Source organism: Siphateles boraxobius, unplaced genomic scaffold, assembly GCF_051911475.1.
Source record: "Siphateles boraxobius isolate OS27281-9 unplaced genomic scaffold, OSU_SipBor_1 13, whole genome shotgun sequence".
Taxonomy (NCBI): Eukaryota; Metazoa; Chordata; class Actinopteri; order Cypriniformes; family Leuciscidae; genus Siphateles; species Siphateles boraxobius.
The window spans coordinates 18895849-18919501 of record NW_027508733.1 but is presented as its reverse complement, the minus strand read 5'-3'; the positions used below and the strand labels follow the sequence as shown (position 1 = coordinate 18919501).

At 37.6% G+C, this 23653-nt stretch overlaps 1 protein-coding gene across 4 annotated transcripts in view; it reads left to right on the top strand.

Annotated features, from left to right (window-relative positions):
- cdc14ab (cell division cycle 14Ab) overlaps nucleotides 1–23653 on the top strand; it is a 45145-nt gene that overhangs the window by 19089 nt on the left and 2403 nt on the right. The window contains exons 6-16 of one of the 4 annotated variants that reach the window (XM_077226294.1): nucleotides 1061–1127; nucleotides 8154–8216; nucleotides 8751–8838; nucleotides 9833–10063; nucleotides 10346–10484; nucleotides 11120–11270; nucleotides 11721–11821; nucleotides 13863–13910; nucleotides 17937–18077; nucleotides 19362–19734; nucleotides 23576–23601. In XM_077226294.1, coding sequence (XP_077082409.1) covers nucleotides 1061–1127; nucleotides 8154–8216; nucleotides 8751–8838; nucleotides 9833–10063; nucleotides 10346–10484; nucleotides 11120–11270; nucleotides 11721–11821; nucleotides 13863–13910; nucleotides 17937–18077; nucleotides 19362–19734; nucleotides 23576–23578 — 1405 coding nt within the window. In that variant the 3' untranslated portion in view covers nucleotides 23579–23601. Of the gene's footprint in view, nucleotides 1–1060; nucleotides 1128–8153; nucleotides 8217–8750; nucleotides 8839–9832; nucleotides 10064–10345; nucleotides 10485–11119; nucleotides 11271–11720; nucleotides 11822–13862; nucleotides 13911–17936; nucleotides 18078–18231; nucleotides 19735–23575; nucleotides 23602–23653 lie in introns of all 4 variants that reach the window. The other 3 variants (XR_013203335.1, XM_077226295.1, XM_077226297.1) reach the window with 3 other exon arrangements.

The following is a 23653-nucleotide window of genomic DNA, read 5'->3' as shown; positions in this document are numbered from 1 at the left end:
TGCAATGCACTCAACTCGAGATGGGCTGTTTTTGAATGAGGTTTGTCTAATTCCTGGCCTCCAGTAACGGAGGTGAGACATTACATAATCCTCAGGATGTTAGTCTATAATTGGTGCCAGTGAGCTGCTGTTTCTACAGCCAAATCGATTCACTCAACATTTCTCTGTACTGTGGAAAGGAAGATGAATGAGCCTCTGGCTGGTGTGAAAGTCTCTAGCTGTTTTTGGATCCTGTTGTCGTTATATGGTACATATGATTGTGTGATATGTGTAATAATTTACCTTGAAGTAGTCGACCAATACACAAGATCTCATGCCCTCTTCTGGGAGTTATAAGCATGCATGTGTGATATGTGGTGAAGTACTCGTTGTATATGTGGGTGAAAGGAGCATGATACTTTCCATTGAGGCACACTGGGAGACTAATGAAAGGATCCCAGCAGAACACTGACCCACTTTGTATGCAACCCAGCCTTCATCATAAACCGCAAATTAAGTGCATGCATAATGCAAAACTCAATTTAAGTAGACACAAAGAGCCTGTTTCTTGACGTGCGTAAGGAAAGGGGTTGTGCATTGGGTATTTTATTACAACCCTCTCTTCCCTTGACCCAATGACATTATTTTAGGTATACAAACAGACCTAAATTGGACTTCCTCATATATGTGATCAAAACAGGCTGGTTCATGCCATTGATTTTGCCTTGACCCTGGAGATGTAACCCATCGTGTTGTTGGAGACCCACATGTACACTTTCAACTGCAAGGTTTTCTTTCTTTGAGAACACAGACGACAAAAGCCAACAGTCTTTCATGTCGCTTTACCTTCTCTCCCACATCCAAACACAAAGGCCCTGACCCAGTTACTTGTATTCATGGACAGGTTATGGTTTACTCTGATTTTAAACTGCAGATCTCGGCTCTGTTCCTGTTTCTTTGCACATAACATGACGTTATATTCCTGCTTATATTCTTGTGGGTGTTTATTTTTATTGTTAGATTGTATCTTGTGTGAATACACCCACGAAATTTTAACATGCTGCCTTTTTTTCTCTTCCAGGGATGCTTCATTTGGGAATTGCACATACAATCTGACGGTTCTTGATTCCTTGCAAGGCATTAGGAAGGTGAGATATACACTATAGTACTATGCAAATGTTTTAACCTCACCACTGAATATTTACGATACTATATGCAAAAATTTAATAATATATTATGTCATAAAATATTATTTAATAATATATTAATTATAATTTCCAAATTTGAGGAAATGTTTTTTTTTTAAATTGATAAATTATAATTTATTTTTTAATAACTAATGCAAATGTATCAGTCTGTATGATAACATTGCAGCTTACATTAGCAGGAAAGATTTGGTTTTAAGTGTCTCAGCACTCGAACATACACACAATCCGGGATTATAACCATAGATACTGATTTGTCTACTTAATCCTTCTTGGACAACCAGTTTAAGACTAGAAACCTGTACATTAGGCAAAGAACATTTGTGTGCGTGTGTTTTGAAGAATGTGCTTTAGGGATGTTATTTTGTTGTTGGCTTATATAACACAACAGGTGTCTTCACTTTGAGCCACACTGCCGTGCAAAGGCAAAAGACTGTAACTTCGTTTTTGGTCGAAAATGAGTTATTTATATTTTTGGCACATTCAAGACCTCCTTTATCGTGTGGATAAGCATCTTGAGTCAAACCCGTTGTTTTTTCAAGAAAATAATGGGTTGCCTTAAACGTAACTTCCAAAAGCCCATGAGAAACCAAGGCAGAACACCGTAACACCAGTTACCGCTCTTTGGCTTTGTTTTGGAATGCTCACACTTGAGTTATGGTACTCTGCCTTTGTTTAGCCGCGCGTCAATATGAAGTTACGGTGCCGACGTTCTATCAAATAATGCTAACTTCCAGATTATACGGTGGTCTGCCTTTGTTTTACTCTCCATTACAATTTAAATTACGATGTAGCCTGTGTAGCTACTTTGTACAGCTGCCATCAGTCCCTGTCTGCTGATGTCCAAGCTTTGAACGGACGAGGAGCGTGACACCTTCGAACACGAATCTCGGTAAGTGCCTGTGAAAGTATGCGTCTTTCAGATCCATCACTATGAACCAGTCTCCGGGTCGAATGTGCGCGAGGATCTGTTTTATCGTGATCATTTTGAACACATGTTTAGCAAGTCTAAATTGGCCACTCGGTACCACTTGAAAATACTCTTTACCCCTATGGAGGTATTTTGGCATGTCTAATGGGCTATTAATAGGGCCACCAGAATGCAACCAAAGCACGAGATAGCAATTAGTAGATGGCCATAATTGTAAATCATACAAAATAAATGCCATGATGACTAGATTCTATACAGGTGTTGCTATAATGATTTTGTTAATGGTGATCAGCAACCAAATATTGATCATGTGAAAGTTATTGCCTTTTGCCTTGGCATGACTTCTCACTTTTTGCTGACAATACAAAGGCAGAGTACAGTAACTTTAAAATAGCGGTCAAAAGTCACATTTGCGGTCAATCACTCCATTGCACGTGAACTGGAGCTCGTCTCATCAATGAACCGAAACTCAGCGTATAAGCTGCCTCACAGACACAAGAAATATATATATATATAAGCTTGAAATGTGTACTTTTAAACAAAACAATTCAAATAGAAAAGAAACAGACTATCTGCTTATGTAAGCTAATCCGTAATGTGCATTTCTCTCTATAGGCGCGTTCACTACTGCGGTCACTATTGCAGCCGACACTGACAGAGAAAACACTAGGTTATTAATAAACAATTAAAATGTCTCCTTGCTATATTTGAAACATTCATAATCATTACGTTTGCCGGTTCTTTGTGACCGCTTTTAGGTGCGTTATTGACACATCACCCTCAGGTTACATTAACGCGTCACCACCGCATCAGCACTGAAGACATGGGGATATTTTTAGACAATAATCCCACAACCTATTCAATTTTCTATAATTAAATCAACTAATCAAATATTCGAAAATCGTGACATCCATAGTCACTAGGCTACTGCTTTATTAATTTGTCCTGTGTAAAACCCGGACACCGCCACAAATTTTGTTAATGACTGTCCCACTACAGGATTTAACACAGAGTAACAGCTCACTATCAGTTGCAAAAGACACTGTTGCATTTCTAGTTGCATTTTTCATCAATTAATTTCTAAAATTATCCTTTGACTATGTTCTGGGCCGCCATCTAGGGGCGAGCGATTTTTTTTTTGGGCCCGATGCTAAACTTATTTGCCGACCTTTGCTTTACGCTAAGGAGAAAAGCCAACGCAACTTTGAGGGGACCAAGCCAGACATGATTATGTATTTCTGCTCAGCTAGCGACATTGGGCATCAACCACACAGCAAACGCTAATACTTTTTCATATACGGTCTACTTTGTATAACAGTTCTATCTAATAACGTATTAGACAAGACTGTTAAACAGATCGTAAACTAATGAAGATGGAGAATGGGAGTGCTGTGTGCTTAGGCTCTGCCGTTCTCAGCGCTGACCCTGAGTGCTGAATTCTCGGGGAACCACCCTGATGTCTAGTTCCTTTAACTAAGTTCTTAGAACTACCTGGTGTGAAAGCCCCTAATATTATACCATGCATATTTTTACTTTAAAAAAAAAATTATGTAAAGAAACCAAACCAATGTATAGTTGACATTCAAGGCTTAATGCTATAGAAAAGCAATAAAAGTTTTTCAGGAAGAGTGTTTTCAGCTTGTTTTTATTTTTATATAGAAATATGGCATCAGTTGCTTCAAATAATGGTATAAAGCTATCCAAAACATTCAATGTAAATTAATAATAGCTAATAATTACAATTTCAAGGGAATAATCGACAATTGATTTGTCATAATCGTGCAGTCCTAGCAACTAGTAAGCATATTAGAATGATTTCTGAAGGATCATGCGACACTGAAGACTGGAAGAATGGCTGCTGATAATTTAGCACAGGAATAACCATCACAGGAATAAATGATTGGAAAATTGCAAAATTGTCTGGAACTATCTGAACATTCTCTTTTTCTTAAAATAGTGAACTGAGACATTTAACAAAAACACCTCAACCCTTATAATGAATATTATTCATGTTTGCAGTTCGGAAAGGAAGCAATTCTAGGCTCTGTCGGAGCAAACATCATTGCATAATAAGACGTTTCTATTACAATTCTTTACTCAAAGTTGTTAAACTGGCTTCTAGGTAAATGGCGCTTGCGTGAGTTTATCAGTCGCGTCTGTTTTGGGAGTAACTCAGCAACAGCTCAATACATCTGCAGGTATCTGTGTCTCCAGCTCGACACGCCGGAAAGACTCGCTGAGCACAGACAGTGAATTCCTACATGCTTGCTATTCAAAAACATCCTTCACGCTGCTTAAACTCTCTGGAATGTCTTTTTGTTTAGCCTGTGTCAGAAAAATAGCAGCATCCTTAGAACACATACCCATCCCTCTATTGCTCATGTTGTTTATATAAAATAATCAAATATTTAAATGCATCCCCTTTAAAAAAGTTACGTTAAGACTGCATGACAAGTTAAAATATAGAAACTGGACATGCAGACATTCGGGCCCTCATGGCATCCTGTGCTCTGCTGTTAAGATTGTAGTTGTTGCTTTGAGACAGATGTATGTGACACTTTTAGCATTGCCTCCCCTCCAGCTCTAATTATCAGCCATGTTTTAACAGCTCCTTAATTGCATGAGTCACACGGCATCTGTGAGTGTGATAAACACTGAAGCCTGATAATGATCAAATCACCACTGCTTCCTCTCTCCAAGCTGCCAAAGGGGAGTTAATGCCCTATTTGTTGACATGAGAGCAGTTAATTTGTTTTTGTTAGTTATTTGGGTTTATCTAATGGGTAAACATCTAGGCTGGTAACCAAAGTGTTTTAAGTTCAAACTCCGCAGAGTGCAATTTTCTCAAGTTAACACGAAATCCAAATTTACCATGTTTTTACTGGGTGGCAATTGTGACTTTATTTCTGTATTTCTTGTAGTTGCGGCTTTATATTTCATAATGTGATTTCGTTACTCACAATTTCTGACTTTCTCTTGCAAATTTGCTTCTCGTAATTGCAAATTAATATAAGAAAATTGCGACATTGTGAGATATAAAGACAGATATAAAGATAAAGAAAGATTTACTACATTGTTTCTCACAATTAGCAATTTTTTCACTCATACTTCATATCTGATAATGTGACTCTCACAATATCGCAATTTTTGAATATTAAGTCGCAATTATGATTGGAAAAATGATACGCAAAATAATTTTGACTTTTTTCTATTTCTTGTAATTTCGACTATCTCGCAATGTGATTTCGTAACTCTACCTATATTTTTATTACTTGTAAATTTGTTTCTCGTAATTGTGATTATATAATATCGCAATTTTTGGATATAGTCAAGTTGTGAGATGAAGTCTCGCCGGCCCCTCCCCCAAAACAGCGATTGTCAAATTAAACATCATGGCAACCGTTACTATGTGAGCAGGTCCGTCAAACATTGATTCCAAGCAAGATGGTGAAGCGGTGTGCCCACGGCGTTTGTAAATCGGACACTAGGTACCCTGAGAAGATTGTCTGGAGGAGTTGTGTTCTTTCCGTTTCCAAAGCCGAAAACACAACGTGAGTTGTGGATAAAAAAAATCCTACAATGGATAAAAACAGTGTGGACAGCCCCATTCCCAGTTAAATGTGTCGAACATGGTTAACTCGCGTGCAGCATGCGTGAGACTGAGACACTGAGATTAGTCAAAAAAACATGGAGAAAGCAGATCAAGAGGATCCACAAAGGAATTACGTTTTCTAAAGGGTTGTTGTTAACATGATATTTTCGGGGGGAAATGAGCAGCAGTCACTATAGCATTGCAGCACCTGTAGACTACAGTTTAGAGGAGTGCACGTTAGCAACGGGGAAAGCATGAAGCTTACTTGACAACATCAGTTCATATATCAATATCGTAATGAAATAACCTTAAATAATGTATGGTTATCTGCATCTTTCCGTCTCTTATGTATAGTTACTTTTCAAACACGAAAAAATTGCATTCAGCATGACACGCAAGCGGTTGCCGTGGTAATGAACAACCTGCTTGTTAAAGTGAATGTATAATCCTGTATCTGAGGCAAAATTACTAAATATGCAGCGCGAGTTATATATTTCTAACTCCAAACAATTAGCCACTGAACCAGCTCATAAAATCTTCTTCAAGGCTGTGCTGGTTGCATTTGAGGTACAGGTCATGGGGTTTCTCAGATTTCGCTTGGTAAAGGCATTAGCCTCGATAGTAGTCGTGTCTCCTTCATTGCGTATTTTTATATTTTTAATATATCCCTCCACTGCATACTGTAACCCCTTTTGCCTCGATCTGGAGGATATCGCGGAGGTATTGCTCCAAAAAAGGTCACCTGACACGCACGGGTATACCTCTACCCGTCATGGCAATCTGTGGCGCTGGTTGTGTTTGACCATTTGTTTGACGGGCGTAGTACCAATAACTAGGGGGCGTGGCTTTTGCGCACGGTCAATTGAGGTAAATGTTGGTAATTGTCAGAAACGTAAGCAAAAAGTCAACTTTTCTCATAACTGTGACTCACAGTATCGTGATTCACAATTATCACAATTAGTCACAATTATGAGGAAAATTGCAAATTGTCAAACAATGTATCAATCAAACTTTCTTGCTTTAAATTCTATTTAAATTCTATTTCGGCCAAGGTCACCAAATCATGTTAACCATCAGCTATGTTGGGCATTATTTTAGGCTGCTGTTTGTAAGCTTACCAGGTTTTATTCTCAAACAAAGTGATTTATAAGACGCTACTACAGCGACAATCCTCCCTGGAGCATCACAGGGCCAAGTATCTTGATCAATTATGAAGTTGGCTTGTAGATTACCAGCCCACTACACTCCACCATTACCATTGCAAGGGTAAAATGAGGGAACTGGAGATTTTGGTAGTGTTGGCAGTAATTAAGAGCAGCTCATCCACACCATCCATTGACACTGCAGAAGAGGATTTCTACTGTAAGCTCTTTGTCCAGTCAGCTGCAGAGGGGAGGAGGGCGGCTGGACTCCGATTCGATTAAACCTGACCAAGAACACTTATATAACCTCAGACTTACAGCGAGACGGCTAGCTGTATCAGGTGCACATCTGTCAGTGCACCCAGATGGAGTAAACGGACACGGCCGCCAGTTGTATGTCTGCACGTGTAGACTTCACTGTGACTTGTTTGTGTTAGAGAGGTGCAACGTTTCATACCTAAACGTGCTCAGCTGATTGGTCCATTAGAGTGATGCGACTTTGCCTGCTTGTGATAATCACTCACCCGCTGTGCCCTCTCTCAGCACTGATTAGGTTTTGATTGACAGGTTCAACCCTGCAGCTCAGGACAGCATGTTTCACGGTTGGATGGTTTCAGTGACAGTCTTTCAGTGGTCTGTTTCCATCCAGATTCGGAAAGGTGCACTGAATATTACATTTATCCACAGACCACCCATGCCACTTTTTTATGGTGACTGGCATCTTGAGGTCATGTGACCACCCAAATCCAACTCTTGTAATTCACACAACATAATGGGGAGGGGACATACACAGAGTTCAAAAGAGGACAAATTGTTGGTGCGTATCTCTTGGCTCATCTGTGACCAGAACAGCAAGTCTTTGCTTTCGTATGATGCTGCATTTATATAGCAGTATAAAGTCCAGTACTACTGCTGTATTAGTTATTAATAAAGTGACTATACTAAAGAGAATAAAAGACTTTGTGCACCTTTTAACCAGTTTTCTAGTAGCCAACTGTGAGAAATGCTGTGGACTTCAACAGCAGCAGAAACCCGACACTCCATTAGACGCGTCCCTCATCGCTCACTGCCACGGCTTATCGAGTCGTGCCTTTTTCCTTAATGTCTTCCCGCGCAGCTCTTCATTGAGTGCCAGGCAGGCTGCTTTAGCCCCATTACATGACTAATTGGTGAGACATAGACAGATGGTATGGATGTGTGCTTGTTTAGTTTGTTTCTGGGGATATTCACCTTACAAACGCACATTTTTGCAATTCGATTTGATTAACTTATGACTAATGTTTATAATTAACTTTGTTTTTCAGGCCCTTCAGCACGGATTCTTGAACTTCGAGACGTTCGACGTGAATGAGTATGAGCATTATGAGGTAATGATGCCCCTCTTCGCCCCCTCAATATGAAATGCGCTCATTAGGCGGACCAGCAGGCAATGTTTTTTTGTTTTTTTTTTACCCAGAATTGCTTTCATTGCTCCTCAAGCCGGTTACGTAATCATGTTTATTCCATTGGGGCCCAAGAGACATTTTAACTTAATGAAAGTCTCGGCTCGATCAATTTGATTTAAATCGCACACAACATGATTGTATGTCGCCTACTTGAGTTTATAATCCGCTACAAGGTTTTTGTACATCTCACTTATTTAGACAATCACTGGAACAATTCCCGTCAAATGAGCATTCGATTGATTTGTCCTTTGGTATTATGTAAATTTTCTGGCTTGTGTTAATCCGTTACCCGCTGTGCCTTCTGATTTGAAGGGGTTACGACAATCTTGTTTTAACCCTGCGTTTCAGGACAGCACAACTTGCCATTTATAAAAGATACTCGATTTCTTTGTTTTGATCTGGTTCCCTTTGTCGTTATTCCTTTTCCATCCCTTGATTCACTTTGTGCCCTTCCAGCGTGTCGAGAATGGAGATCTGAACTGGATCGTCCCGGGCAAACTTCTTGCTTTCAGCGGTCCACATCCGAAAAGTAAAATCGAGAACGGTAAGGCTGCTTGCCATGTATTAGCCATATATTGTATTAATTTAAGCACTTTCTCTGACATGATGTTTGATGTAATTTACTTATGTGACAGTAGAGGGTGTCCTTGTGTTACAAGTCATCACAGAATATCACACATATAAGTAGATGATTGTTTTTAAAATCAGATTGTTCAGTTAGGGCTTATAGGTATTTGTTTAAACCCTTAATCCAAAGTATTACATTTTACCATGCAATTTATGCTTTTTTAAAATTTTACTAATTTAATTTATTATATACTATAATTGATTTACATACCAAGTAAATTAATTTTTATTATATGTGAATATATGCATTTTATATATACATTTATCCTATACATTTTATAAATACACACACACACACACACACACACACACACACACACACACACACACACACACACACACACACACACACACACACACACACACACACACACACACACACACACACACACACACAGTGGATAGCATAAGTGAACACACCCATGCTAAAGTTGACTAAAAAGAGGAATAAAAATCATCTTTTGGAAATTGATCTTAATGCCTTAATAAAAAAAAATGAGGAAAAATCCAACCTTTAAGGACACCAATTTTCTTTGTGAATGAATAATGTATCATAAATAAATAAGTGTTCTTCCTTAAAATATAGGTTGCATAAGTCAGGACACCCCTATGTTAAATTCCCATAGAGGCAGGCAGATTTCTATTTTTAAAGGCCAGTTGTTTCATGGAACCAGGATAATATGCATCCTGATAAAGTTATCTTGGCCTTTGGAATTAAAAAAGCCCCATATCATCACATTCCCTTCACCATACCTAGAGATTGGCATGGTGTTATTTCAGTTAGGCTAATAGCTGGTATGATTTGCATTGAGAGATTATCTTATGTAAATTGCACCATGCCAATCTCTAGATTTGCATGTCTAATGCTAGAAATTCTGAATGGATGGACTTCCTCTTCTCTTGTGTGGCAGGTTATCCTCTACATGCCCCCGAGGCTTATTTCCCATATTTCCGCAAACACAACGTCACCACTATAGTGCGCCTCAACAAGAAGATCTATGAATCCAAGCGCTTCACAGATGCTGGTTTCGACCATTACGACCTGTTTTTCGTGGACGGAAGCACACCCGGTGACGTCATCACCCGCCGCTTCCTGCACATTTGTGAGAGCACGGATGGAGCTGTGGCCGTGCACTGCAAGGGTGAGAGACCACTTAAATCAAAGACATGGAAGTATGGCCGCACAGCATCACCTCATTGACCTACTAGCAAGATAATTGTTGTCAATATGTTAATGATCTTATGTTGCATGAAACATTTAAATGCTGTGTTATTGATCCGACTCAACGAAGAAGAGTTTTTTGGAGTTTATGGTCACACAGGAACTAAAAGGGAAATTAAATGTTAACAAGCATTAGCCTAATAATCAATATTATGGTAAAGTGGCCTTGGAAGACCTGTGACCTTTTTCCTACCAATCACAGCGGGTTTAGGCCGGACGGGGACTCTGATTGGCTGCTACCTAATGAAGCACTACCGTTTCACAGCTGCTGAAGCCATCGCTTGGATCCGCGTCTGCAGACCCGGCTCTATTATTGGACCCCAGCAGCATTACCTAGAAGAGTAAGTCCCGAAGCTACCCAGAATGCAACACTTTTGACCTCTTAACAACTTTTTTTCCTCTCTCCTTTTTATTGTGCACTACTTTTACATAATGTTGATGAGTGCTCTAACTTTAGCTTAGTCGTGTATTTTCAACAGCGTAAGAGCGTATTTCGAGAGTGCACTCCTTTGCTAAGTAGATAAGGAAGGTCAGATGATCTGGCTGAATCATCCAACTCTGGCTTGAAAAGGAGTGCTCGTGGAGTGTGATTCAGCTTTCGTCTATCAATGAGGCCTTTCGTGCATTGTAAAATCAGACCTTGGTTCGGTGGTCATGTCTGAGTTAAAACAGAGCACTGGCCATGTGCAGGTCAGTTTAACGTAATCTCTCAAATGTTTTGTTGGGCTTAGACAATGCTGGGGGCCGAAGCGTGAGAGAATGCCCTTCGCAGGATAGATAAACGGTATCTTCAGGCATATTTTCCACCTTAGGGCACTGTGAGACGTTTGGGATTCCCTTTCCTGTTTGGTGTCTGTTAGCGGTCATTGGAATTGAGTAAACGGTTCAATCTGAGACCAGATTTCTTTTCATATGGCTGAATTATTTGTGCAAAACAAGACATTGAATGGAAACTGTTCTCTTTGTAACTGTACAGGAAGCAGGCGAGTCTCTGGGCTCATGGAGATATTCACCGCTCCAAGCAGCGGCAGTATGATGACAGATCCGTGCCTCACCTTATCTCGAGTATAGACAACCTCTCCATCAGCACCTCCATCTTTAAGTCCCACAGCTTGGATCGTATGGAGGTGAGGCCTAATGGGACATTTAAAAAAAAAAAAATTTTTTAATTTAATTTATGGATGCACAATAGATCAGTACCATATAGTTTATACATTGTATATTAGGGATTTTTAGTTTACCATATCGGTCGATGTAGAACTTTTAATTTCTTCTTTTTACATTTAGATGATAAATGAACAAATGTAAGCACAAATGTAAAATTTGAAACACTAAAAACTAAAATAATAAAAAATTCTACAAGTTAATTTAGGCATTAGAAGATTATCTTTACTGCTTTCATTCTGTACAAGTAAATTTGAATGATTTTTAAATCGAATAAAAAAAAAAAAAAAAAATATATATATATATATATATATATATATAAATAGAATTTTTTCTTTATAATATTTTATATATATATATATGTCAGCTGTCTGGAATTATGTCAGCTGTTTAGATGTTCTCTAACTCGACAGAATGATTACACTGAGAACGATCTCGGTATGACGCAAGGAGACAAACTGCGTGCCTTAAAGGGTCGACGGCAGCCGAGGTCTGCAACTGCTGGAGCCATAAGGTAAGATGCCATTGCTTTGGTTTTTAATTGAAAAAAACAATTCTTTAGTTGGTTGAGCTATAGCGCAACCTGCAATAGCGCCACATGTGTCAACACTGAGAATGCTACTCATTTTGACTCAAATTGCGTTTCGTGATGCAGTAGTCTATTTTGGGCCTGAATCCCAAACTAGACATAAAAAGCAAAGCAAAGCTGGTCTAAGACTAATATCACATCTTATATTCAGATGTCCATATAATGAGCCACATTACATAAATGACACTCATTCCTTTCCATTCATGAATGAAGTCTTTTATCACGACTCTTTCAACTTCCATTAGCTTTTAGCTCAGTGAAGAGATAAATGACGCCAGGCCATAGTTAGTGTTCCAGTCCACTCTAAAATGCAAGACTGAGCTAAAATTAATACAAAAGAACACAGATTTGTAAGAGCACTGATGCATCAGGCACAGAGCTAGTTGGCATAGTAACATGGCATTCCTGTTGTCTTGGAGAGATGTTTTCCATGTACCTCTGGATTGGCTGACCATTGAGAAACTTTCGGCTTTTACATCCCTTAGTCCTAAATTTTAAATGGAATTCTAGCATACTTATTTAATACTCTCTCTCTCTATAGATAGATAGATAGATAGATAGATAGATAGATAGATGAAACCAATGCCAACACAGGAGAATACATCAATATATTTCTACAAATGTGAACGGTTCATCGCGATTTCAAAATAAAAGTTTAAACCCTGAGTTTTGATATCCACAAATTCTTCAAGAAATTATAGTGGCTGTAGAAATGACCAAATATTAAACATTAAGTAAACATTTGAAATAAATGCCATCTGGTATGGAAGCTTATGTCGACTTTTTATCTCACAATTAATTTTTTTTCCTCAGAATTAGGTGATTATAAACTCTCAATTGCTAGTTATAAAGTTTACAACTTGCATTTATGAGCAAAAAAGTCAAAATTCTGAGGAAAAAATGCAGAATTGTAAGATATATTGCAATTTTGAGAAAAAAACATGCAATTGCGAGTCAGATTTGTGTGATATAAAGTCGCAATTGCTTGTTATTTTTCTCAGAATTATCTCTCGCAATTCTGACTTTTTATCGCATTTCTGACTTTTTTTTTGTTATTGATTTTTTTCTTTTTTGCAAGTTTATATCGCAAATCTGAGAAAAAAAAGTTTTTTCAGAATTGCGAGATGTGAACTCTTAATTGTGAGATAAAAAGTCACAATTATCTTTTAAATTGTTTTATTCCGTGTCGGAAAAAAGCTTCCATATATTTGGCCAATATTAAACAAGGATTTGATCTGCTGTAAAGTGTAACAACACCAGGCCGTTGGCGCCCTCTGCAGGCATTTGTTATAATACATAAAGTACATAATATAAACAATCATCCGTACATTATGTATTTTAGCAGTGTTGTTCTATAAAACCAAATGATAAATTGCTTTTGATACTTTATTTGAAAAAAATATTATTGCCAAAGGCTCAGGTCTTTGCTTAGGTCTATTTTTATTATCGCAAAAATATCAGATTACTCTATTAGTCATCAAAATAATCGACTGATTACTCAATTATCAAAATAAACGTTAGTGACAGCCTGCAGAGGGAGCCAATGGCCTGTGTATTATTTTTTTTTTTAAATAGTACGCAAAACATTTATAACATGTCCTTATTTCTTTGCATGCTTAATCAGTGACTAGCCTCCATCTAAATATTACCTCAGAAACATTTCTGTATATAAATAATTTTTAAAAGGCAGTTGCGGTTTGATGAATTTGTAATACTAGAAATGGAAGATAGTTGAGTTCATTGCATTGTGGGACATAGTATTTCACACAGTGTGCTCTGCTTGTGTACTGAACAGTACTGCATAGCAAATGTAGATAATTCGGGCATTGAATATCATTTTTATTATGTTTCACTTGAAACTCAATTATTACATACAGCTCTATTTTCTGGGTTTTCAAAAGCAATTTGTTACATAACCAAGCAGTGTTTACTTGAACCCAGTGTCATCTCAATGTTCTTCCAACAGACTCGAGGACATGAAGATGCACACTAGGTCCCCATCTCAGCCTCTCAGGTAACTTTTCATTCCAAACTTCCATTTCGGTTTCTTTAAAGTTCATAAGAGAGGTAATTTACACATAAAAGTCTTAAAGGTACAGTAGCACAACTCACTGTTTAAAGGTTTTAAATGGTTTTATGGCCTGTTTTTGGTTTATAAATTAACTTTGGATAAATAAATTAAAAAAGTAAAATTCTGAAACTGAAAATGGCCCTCTGAAATGCTTTGCATAAGCTGTTGGCTCAGTAAACAAGCTATTTTACCTCAGACCTCTCCAAGTTTACAAAAATGGCCCAAGGAATAAACACAGCCTACTTACGGTTGGTGTTCTACGTACTTCACCCTCTAAAAGACAAATTATTCCCTGGCGTATCTTAATTTCCAACCCCTCCTTGCGCACAACGCTAACAAAGCAAGATCTTGAAGTACCGCTCGATAAGAACAGGACTCTTCATCCTCGTGTGCTTGATGTCGTCAATAATTTGAACAGGCCCCGGTTTAGCACGTTTAACCCAGATGTAAATTAAACACCCCTTCAAGAGCAAATGCGCAGTCCTTAATTAATTTTCCATTAAGAGCGGCGAGTTAAAGAGGCCTCTTGGACATAACTGGCCCTCCTACACTTCCTGTCGCAGCTCCTTCTCACAAAGATGAAGGATGAGCTTTTGGCAAAATTGTTTGTTTTGCATTTAGCTGATAGAGACCAAGATGGAGAGAGGGAAAGAGCTGAGAACCAAGTTTCATTTTTACCATTTTGGTACAGATTCGGTTATAGCTCTGTAGTAATATATTAGGTATTAAATATTTTGTGTATAAAAGTATTACATAGTACATAGTATTTCATATTTTGATTTGTTTCAAATATTTTATATATATATATATATATATATATATATATATATATATATATATATATATATATATATATATATATATATATATATATATATATATATATATATATATGCATGTGTGTAATAAAAACATTACAAATACAATGAAATATTTTACATTTTAACAAACCCCTAACCCAAAGTTTTGAACAAAAAAAGCCACACTGACCCATATTTAAACAAATGTATTCATAAGATATATAAATTAATAAATAAATAACGTAAGCATAATTCATTATGTAAAATTCAAAAAGTATATCAATGGAGATTTTAAAAAAGTTTCTCCTGGGAAAATATTAGAATTTCTTTTCAAACATCAAACTGAAAGATTTTATTAAAAGACAACTGTTGTTGTTATTGGTATTATTATTATTGCTGTTATTTTTATTTGTTTATCATTTTGTTTGTAGAGATAATATGGTTCAATTATTGTATACAGTAAGAATATTTGAAATAAAATTGTTATTATCAGTATTTGCTATGAATATAGCCTTTTATGCTGACATGGCGCTAACCCTAACAAATTCATTTAAATGGGGATCACATTTTTTTACAGATATATTAAGATGAATATGATATGTGAAAAATGTCCTTTTCATGGAGTTTCTGAAATGTTAGCACATAATACATTGCAATGTTTCATACATTAAAAAAAGAACAATAACAATTGATTCTTAATGAAGCAGTTCATTAGCATCACTTTTTTCTTTTAAAAACGTTATTTTTGACCAACTCTTCATCAATTGACTTTAACTGATGAGATTAAACTGTGTCAAACAGGAGTTTTTGGAGTGGGTGGAAAGGGAGGAGAAGCTGTGTGGGAGATTGGTAGAGGAAAAGAACATTTCCGAATGAAGACCAGAAGAAGAAAAAAAGAGTGTAAAACGGCTTCTTTTTTTTTCTTTTTTTACACGGAAAACAAAAGTAGAAGTGAATTTTACTAAGCTGATTTTGGACCCTCGCCTATAACTTCCCTGCTGCTTTTGCCTGATTTATTTTTCCTCGAACAAAGCCTCTTTAAAACAACACTCTGATAATCTAGCGGAAGCGATACCTCTGTTAAAAGTTTCTTCTAAACAGTTAATTTCCTATCAGAAGTGTTTGCCAAGAACATAATGGCTCTTAGAAATGTACTTATAAATAGTCAGTGTGCATTTTTCATGAAGCCGGGGTGGATTTTGGAGATGATAGTATTCAGATTCCCAGTAGCAGCCCAGACTACTGTATCTTGTTTATTTATTGGTCTTTTATATAATTGCAGACCTGCTTTTGCCGCCTTTTTACTTCAGTGTGTGTGTGTTTTTATATGCATGTATGTGTGTATATATATATATATACAGCTCCTTCTAAAAAAATTAGCATATTGTGATAAAGTTCATTATTTTCCATAATGTAATGATAAAAATTAAACTTTCATATATTTTAGATTCATTGCACACCAACTGAAATATTTCAGGTCTTTTATTGTTTTAATACTGATGATTTTGGCATACAGCTCATGAAAACCCAAAATTCCTATCTCAAAAAATTTGCATATTTCATCCGACCAATAAAAGAAGTGTTTTTAATACAAAAAGAGTCAACCTTCAAATAATTATGTTCAGTTATGCACTCAATACTTGGTCGGGAATCCTTTTGCAGAAATGACTGCTTCAATGCGGCGTGGCAGGAGGCAATCAGCCTGTGGCACTGCTGAGGTGTTATGGAGGCCCAGGATGCTTCGATAGCGGACTTAAGCTCATCCAGAGTGTTGGGTCTTGCGTCTCTCAACTTTCTCTTCACAATATCCCACAGATTCTCTAAGGGGTTCAGGTCAGGAGAGTTGGCAGGCCAATTGAGCACAGTAATACCATGGTCAGTAAACCATTTACCAGTGGTTTTGGCACTGTGAGCAGGTGCCAGGTCGTGCTGAAAAATGAAATCTTCATCTCCATAAAGCTTTTCAGCAGATGGAAGCATGAAGTGCTCCAAAATCTCCTGATAGCTAGCTGCATTGACCCTGCCCTTGATAAAACACAGTGGACCAACACCAGCAGCTGACATGGCACCCAAGACCATAACTGACTGTGGGTACTTGACACTGGACTTCAGGCATTTTGGCATTTCCTTCTCCCCAGTGTACCTCCAGACTCTGGCACCTTGATTTCCGAATGACATGCAAAATTTGCTTCCATCCGAAAAAAGTACTTTGGACCACTGAGCAACAGTCCAGTGCTGCTTCTCTGTAGTCCAGGTCAGGCGCTTCTGCCGCTGTTTCTGGTTCAAAAGTGGCTTGACCTGGGGAATGCGGCACCTTTAGCCCATTTCCTGCACACGCCTGTGCACGGTGGCTCTGGATGTTTCTACTCCAGACTCAGTCCACTGCTTCCGCAGGTCCCCAAGGTCTGGAATCGGTCCTTCTCCACAATCTTCCTCAGGGTCCGGTCACCTCTTCTCATTGTGCAGCATTTTTTGCCACACTTTTTCGTTCCCACAGACTTCCCACTGAGGTGCCTTGATACAGCACTCTGGGAACAGCCTATTTGTTCAGAAATTTCTTTCTGTGTCTTACCCTCTTGCTTGAGGGTGTCAATGATGGCCTTCTGGACAGCAGTCAGATCGCCAGTCTTACCCATTATTGCGGTTTTGAGTAATGAAACAGGCTGGGAGTTTTTAAAAGCCTCAGGAATCTTTTGCAGGTGTTTAGAGTTAATTAGTTGATTCAGATGATTAGGTTAATAGCTCGTTTAGAGACCCTTTTCATGATATGCTAATTTTTTGAGATAGGAATTTTGGGTTTTCATGAGCTGTATGCCAAAATCATAAGTATTAAAACAATAAAAGACCTGAAATATTTCAGTTGGTGTGCAATGAATCTAAAATATATGAAAGTTAAATTTTTATCATTACATTATGGAAAATAATGAACTTTATCACAATATGCTAATTTTTTGAGAAGGACCTGTAGATATATAGATATATACACACACACACATATACATATGTAAGAATGTATGTGTGTGTTTTAATATCAATTAATTTATATATAAACAAAATATTTATTTACTCCTCTAGAGTTTGCAATACGGAGTTAACATCTAAGTGTTAAGATTTTTAAGTGATTTCAGCTGATTTCATGCCTGTATTTGTGTTTGTGTGTGTTTTATAGCCGAATGAAACCCACAGCCACTGTCCAGGGTTCCATCTCCCCCCTAAAATCCTCCAAAGTCCCGCCATCCTCCTCCGTCTCCGTCTCTGCCTCTGCCAAGCGCATTGGCCGCTCTTCATCTTCATCAACCAACCTCAAGAGGTGAGCCTGACCTCCCGTCTAATCAGCTTTCCTCCAATCTTCTCTACACTCTCCATATCTTTCTTCTGTCTGCTTATTATCTCACTTGTCCACCAACTCTTTATTGTAACTTCTTCCTCCTCTTTTCTTTCTCTCCTGTCTTCTCTTCTCCCAGCTCCCTGGTGGCCTTCTTTCCTCTCTGTGACTACCCTATGCTCTGAAACGGAGAGCCGTAAACGCAAGGAATCAAGTTGGTTGCTCCGTGCTGTTGGTGCACTGGTTTCAAGCGACTCGTTCCCTGCCGTTTATCTAATCAAATAGCCAGAGCCGTATCACCTACCTACTACTTTTTCACTCTCTCCAAACTTGCACTTGTCGAGTCATATTGATGTATTTTTGGACCAAGTGCATACCCACTACTTTCCAGTACTGTTCAGACCATCTCGAAAAGCACTTTCTAACACTCTCCAGGCTAGGGCTGGGCGATATTTTTTTAGATGTATAATAAAAAATATGGGAATATTCTCTGAAATTTGACTATTCTCCAGTAATGTTAATAAAACGTTTGTTTAAAGTTTTCTGGTCTTTAATAATGTAAGCAAAAAAAAGTTATTTATACCTCATTTATAAAACAAATTCCCCCCTAAAAGGTTTTGGTTGGATAAATATACCTTAAAATTTTTAAATGTTACTAACTATTTGTTTCCCATTTTGTTAGTTTTTTTCTAACGTTCGCCTAACCAAGAGAAAACCTTTTAAAGTCACTGAAAACTGTAAGAAATATTTTTTTTCATAATTTAGCAAATCGTTCTGAGAAAATGTTTGTTAGCTGTGAATTTATATAGAGAATTTTAAATAAAATTTAAGTTGCATTCTTCATAATTGACTTAAAGGATGCAGTTTAATATTTTTTCTTTTAAATGCCTAAATATGATAAAAATGTGCCCACATTAATTTTCACTTAAAATTAAACTTAAAATTTCGCTTATAATTCTCCGAACATTGAGTGATGACACAAACGTATGATTGAATCAAAATTTTGATTTACATAAGCAGCAGAAACGGCTATTATATTCGGCAAGTTAAATTCATTTAAGTTTAAAGAGACTTTGCCGTAGTCAATTTTGAATACGTTGCTCACCCCTATTCCAGGCTGAGAGTAAATACAGTCTCAGCCAATCTACATGCAATTCCTCATCCCTTTGTCAGAAGATTTTCCGTGATCTCCGTGTCCTGCAGTGTAGATATGGGTACGAGTGTGTCCTCCACCCTTCATGTATGTTTCCCCTCCATCCCATCCTCCAGCACCAGGTTAGCCAGCTCTTTGGGTAACCTGTACGAACCAAATGGTGAAGCGAACGGCTCTGGGAAACCACCTTCCCCTTCCTCGTTCACTTCCTACCCCGTCCGCACGGGCTACAGCAGCCCGATCGCCCCACACAATTACCACTACGAGGTCAACAACAACAACAATCAGTATAACACCACCAGCACCCCGAACACCAACGGGGTGAGCCCGAGCAGCGGGGCAAAAAGTGTGACCTACAACCTCAACCACACCGGCCTGAGCGGACCTTCTACCAATCTAAGGCTGGGGGCCAGTGAACAGGGGCACCACAGAAGCCCCGCGACAGGGCTGAGCGGGCTCTCTGCACGCTACCTCAGCCGGTCCATTCCCGTAAGTGATCTCTCCTCCCATCAACCCTCCCAAGATACACACCCAGCAGCAGCATTTCATGCAATTTACCATGGTAACTGTTGGTTTCTGCTAAGATGCCATAGTTACAAGTAGTTCACAAGTATGGCTTTCTTTCTTAAAATCTACAGTGGAGGGTGCCTAATATCTTTATGCTTTATACTGTTGATAAATTATACTTGGAATTTAATGTGGTCACTGAAATCTTTAATTTAAGTTTGCGTGTGTAATACGTTAATACATTTTTTTAAGGTAATATTTGATTTATATACATTTTAATTATATTTCCTTTATTTGATATATATATATACACACACACACACACACACACACACACACACACACACACACACACACACACACACACACACACACACACACACACACACACACACACACACACACAGTAGTCAACATTTGATGAGGATCAAAAAAGTTAATCAAAGTTGTCCTTAAACAAGAACGGATATTGTTCAAAATTCATGTATAACTTTGATGAAAGGTTTTGATCCACTTCAAAATATATATATATATTATGTAATGTAATTTAAAATGAGTTGAAAATAAAATTATTGAAAATAAACACGTAATAAAATAAAAATAAATTATACAAAATGACAGTTTTTTAAAACAAAATATTTACAGAGAAATCTGAAAATGAACATAAATTAACAAACTTGTTTAAATTAAAATTCTAAACATTTTCAATTTACAAAATGTGTATAATTTTTTATATTTAGAAGTGTTATATTTTATATTTTTTAATTATGTTCACAAGGCATATGGAAATTATGTTTGACAAGTGCAACTAGACTAGGCAATGAATTTGTATTAGACATTTCTAATTCTGGAAGCTTCTTGAATCTCTTAAACTAGAACAAAAAAGATTCCATATATATTTATTATGTTTCACAACTGTAACAAAGGTATTCTAGTGGAAACTATGGTTGCCATGGTATTTTTTTCTCCAAAATCCTTCCTACTTTACTCTGATCTAACACAACACATCTCAGTTTAAATATTGACATGTTTTCTCTAACAGATGCTTTTAAACGCTTCCCTGAGCATGCTGCATGTCATCTGTTTTTGCTGAATACACACTCATGAACGTGTCACTCATGTTACATCTCAGTCTGTGTACGTCTGTCTCGAGTGTGTTCTCAGAAAGCTCTTACTTAGATTATCTAATATTTACTTAATTACTATTGTCAAGTGAGCTTTAATCGAGTGGTCGGGATGAGACTAATTTTTTTATTTTGAGCTAATCCGTCGCCCTTCAATTTCTGTGAGTGCATCCCACGCTGATGAAAATTAATACTAAATAAACAAATATTAAAAATGCAGAGCAGGGATCCATTGGGGATTTAATGAAGGCTTTTAAACATAGCTAATATGGGTACTTTTTACATGTATGGTGGAAGGCTTAAAGCTCTGGTCTGGTTTAGCACTAACATGGCTGCTAACAAGAACTAATGGCACCTCAATGCTGCTGTTTGATGCAATGGGAGTGGTGTACGTTGAAAATATATTCAGTAGTTGTTTGAAATTATCAAACAAATGTTCCCCCCGATTCAAGTAGTTCTTAAACTTTTACGGTTGTTAATCAACAACTGATTCGTATTTTGAACTGGTTTCAGAAACTAGACGATTTTCTTGCATCTTTTTTTTTTTTAGCACTTGTACTCCGTAAGACTTATGTAGACCTTTGTGACAACAACAAAGTTTTATGATGGTTCTGATTCGCATATATCAGTGTTCTGATTCCCGAATCAGTCACCTTTTAAACGTATCATTAATTTTTTTCCATGATTAAATGGTCTCTAAAAGCACCTTTTATGTTACATTCTCAGTTCCATCTTACTCATAATTACTAAAAGAATCATTCATGGAACTGTAAGGAATCAGAGTGGTTAAATTGAATCTGATTCAGAACCAAAAGCATTGTAGTTAGTGTGTGCAGTTTCGTAAAAGATAGCTTTGAAAGCATAACAGGACGTAAACATCTCCGAGTAGATCTTCACAGGTTGTTAGAGTTTTAACCAGTGTAACTAAAAGTATTTACGAAAAACATTGCCTAGCCTACCTTTAAATTTTTTCATATGTTTTTGGCGAATCATTGAAATCGGAGTCATTGATCCCAACTTGTAAAGCCTTCATCTTGTTTTTATTTGCAATATAAATATCCGTTTTATTGGATCAATGAATCCCAAACAGGTCTAGGTTTATAAGAAACACTTGACCACTGCAAAGAAAATAGATTTGTCTGTGGTATTGCGTGACCTGAGGGCACTCAGAGCTTGAGCTTGACTTTAGCGGTCTGTTGTTCTTGGACCTTCTCCAGGACTCTTGGAAGCGGTCCTGCTTCAGGGAGTTCGATAGTTCCCCTACAGTTTCCTGTTTAGTGCCTTTGTTTCCCATTGTGAATCAGTTTTTTTTATGCTTAAGCAACTGTACATGTTTATCATGTGATTTCACAACTTTCCAAGCAGAATACCCCTCCCCCCGACTACCCCGTTTATGTGATTGATGATTGGCTCATATCACTGTTCTGGATCGTAGGGCGCCGTTTTTTGTTCAGAACACCACTACGCCTACACATGTAGCAGAAGTGACTCAGTTTCACTGCAGTGATGATGAATATCACATTCTGTCTTCCACTGACAGCAGCACTGCGCTCCGTTAAACATTCCTCCTCAAAGGGCGAACAACTGACAAAGTTTTTTGACGTTAGGTGTTCACAGCGAATATAATTACCTTCAAGATGTCATCCGTTTTCTTGCTGCTTTAAATGCCTATTTCAGGTTGCAGTGAATTAGTATAGAGTTGTCTCATTTCTAATCATTATTATGTTATCAGATGCAACTCTCATTAAAAATAAACGACTTTGCTTGGTTTTTCAGCAGCAGGGCCAAACAAAGTCTTTTTCTGGATTTTCTGCACTTCGTAATTCTATTGAATGATTTTGAACATGGTACAATTGTGCAGATTGATCTATATTCTTATAGGTAGCTAAAAACAGGATCAAAGTAGTTCAATAATTTAAATAATATTTAATAAGTGGACATTCGTTGGACGTGTAAAATATTCGTAGAACTGAACGACTGACATTCTAATTAGTTGGAAACCTGTGGGGCTTCCCGCGGAATTCAGCACAAATTCAGAAGTTCAAACACGTTCAGTAGCCATATGTTCAATATTTAAGATTTTAAATGAATGCAATTTTTCTGGAAAGTTGCGTTCTGACAAGCTGTTTTAAACTTTGTAAACATCCTAAAAATTCATTCAGTCAAGTTCAGATTCGCACATTCTTCGAGATGTTCCGATCAGATGTTCAAACAGTGTTACGCAGCCATATCTGCAACTTTTACACTCGTAGAACTCGTATTACTGATGTTTATAATTCGTTGGAAACCTGTGGGGCTTCCTGCTGAATTCTCTGGGCACAAGTTTGCCATGATATTCTTATCAGAAGTTCGAAAGCGTTGAGTAGCCATATATCCAACTTTTGCGATTTTGAATGAATGCGAATCTGGTGTTATTAGAACGTTGATGAAACGTTAGAAAACATGGAACACGATGCTTTCTGTTGCTTCCCAATTGTCTGCTGAACGCTTTTTTTTCCCTTTCGTTTATCCCTCCCCCATCCCCCTTGCAGCAATTAAGAACAACTAGCATTCAGTTGTGCATGTTGTACACCTGTGTCTTCTAACCAAAGTGCCTTTTTTTTGCACAAAGTCAGTTTCCCCCCTCACACATTTAATGCAAATGTATTTCCTCTCCAAGCATTGACTTTTTATTCTCATCTCACCCTCATTTACATCAGTGAGGGCTGTGATTGTAATGTCTCAGGGTAGCTTTTTTAGCTATTATTTAACTACCCTCTGCCATGTAATTTTCTGTA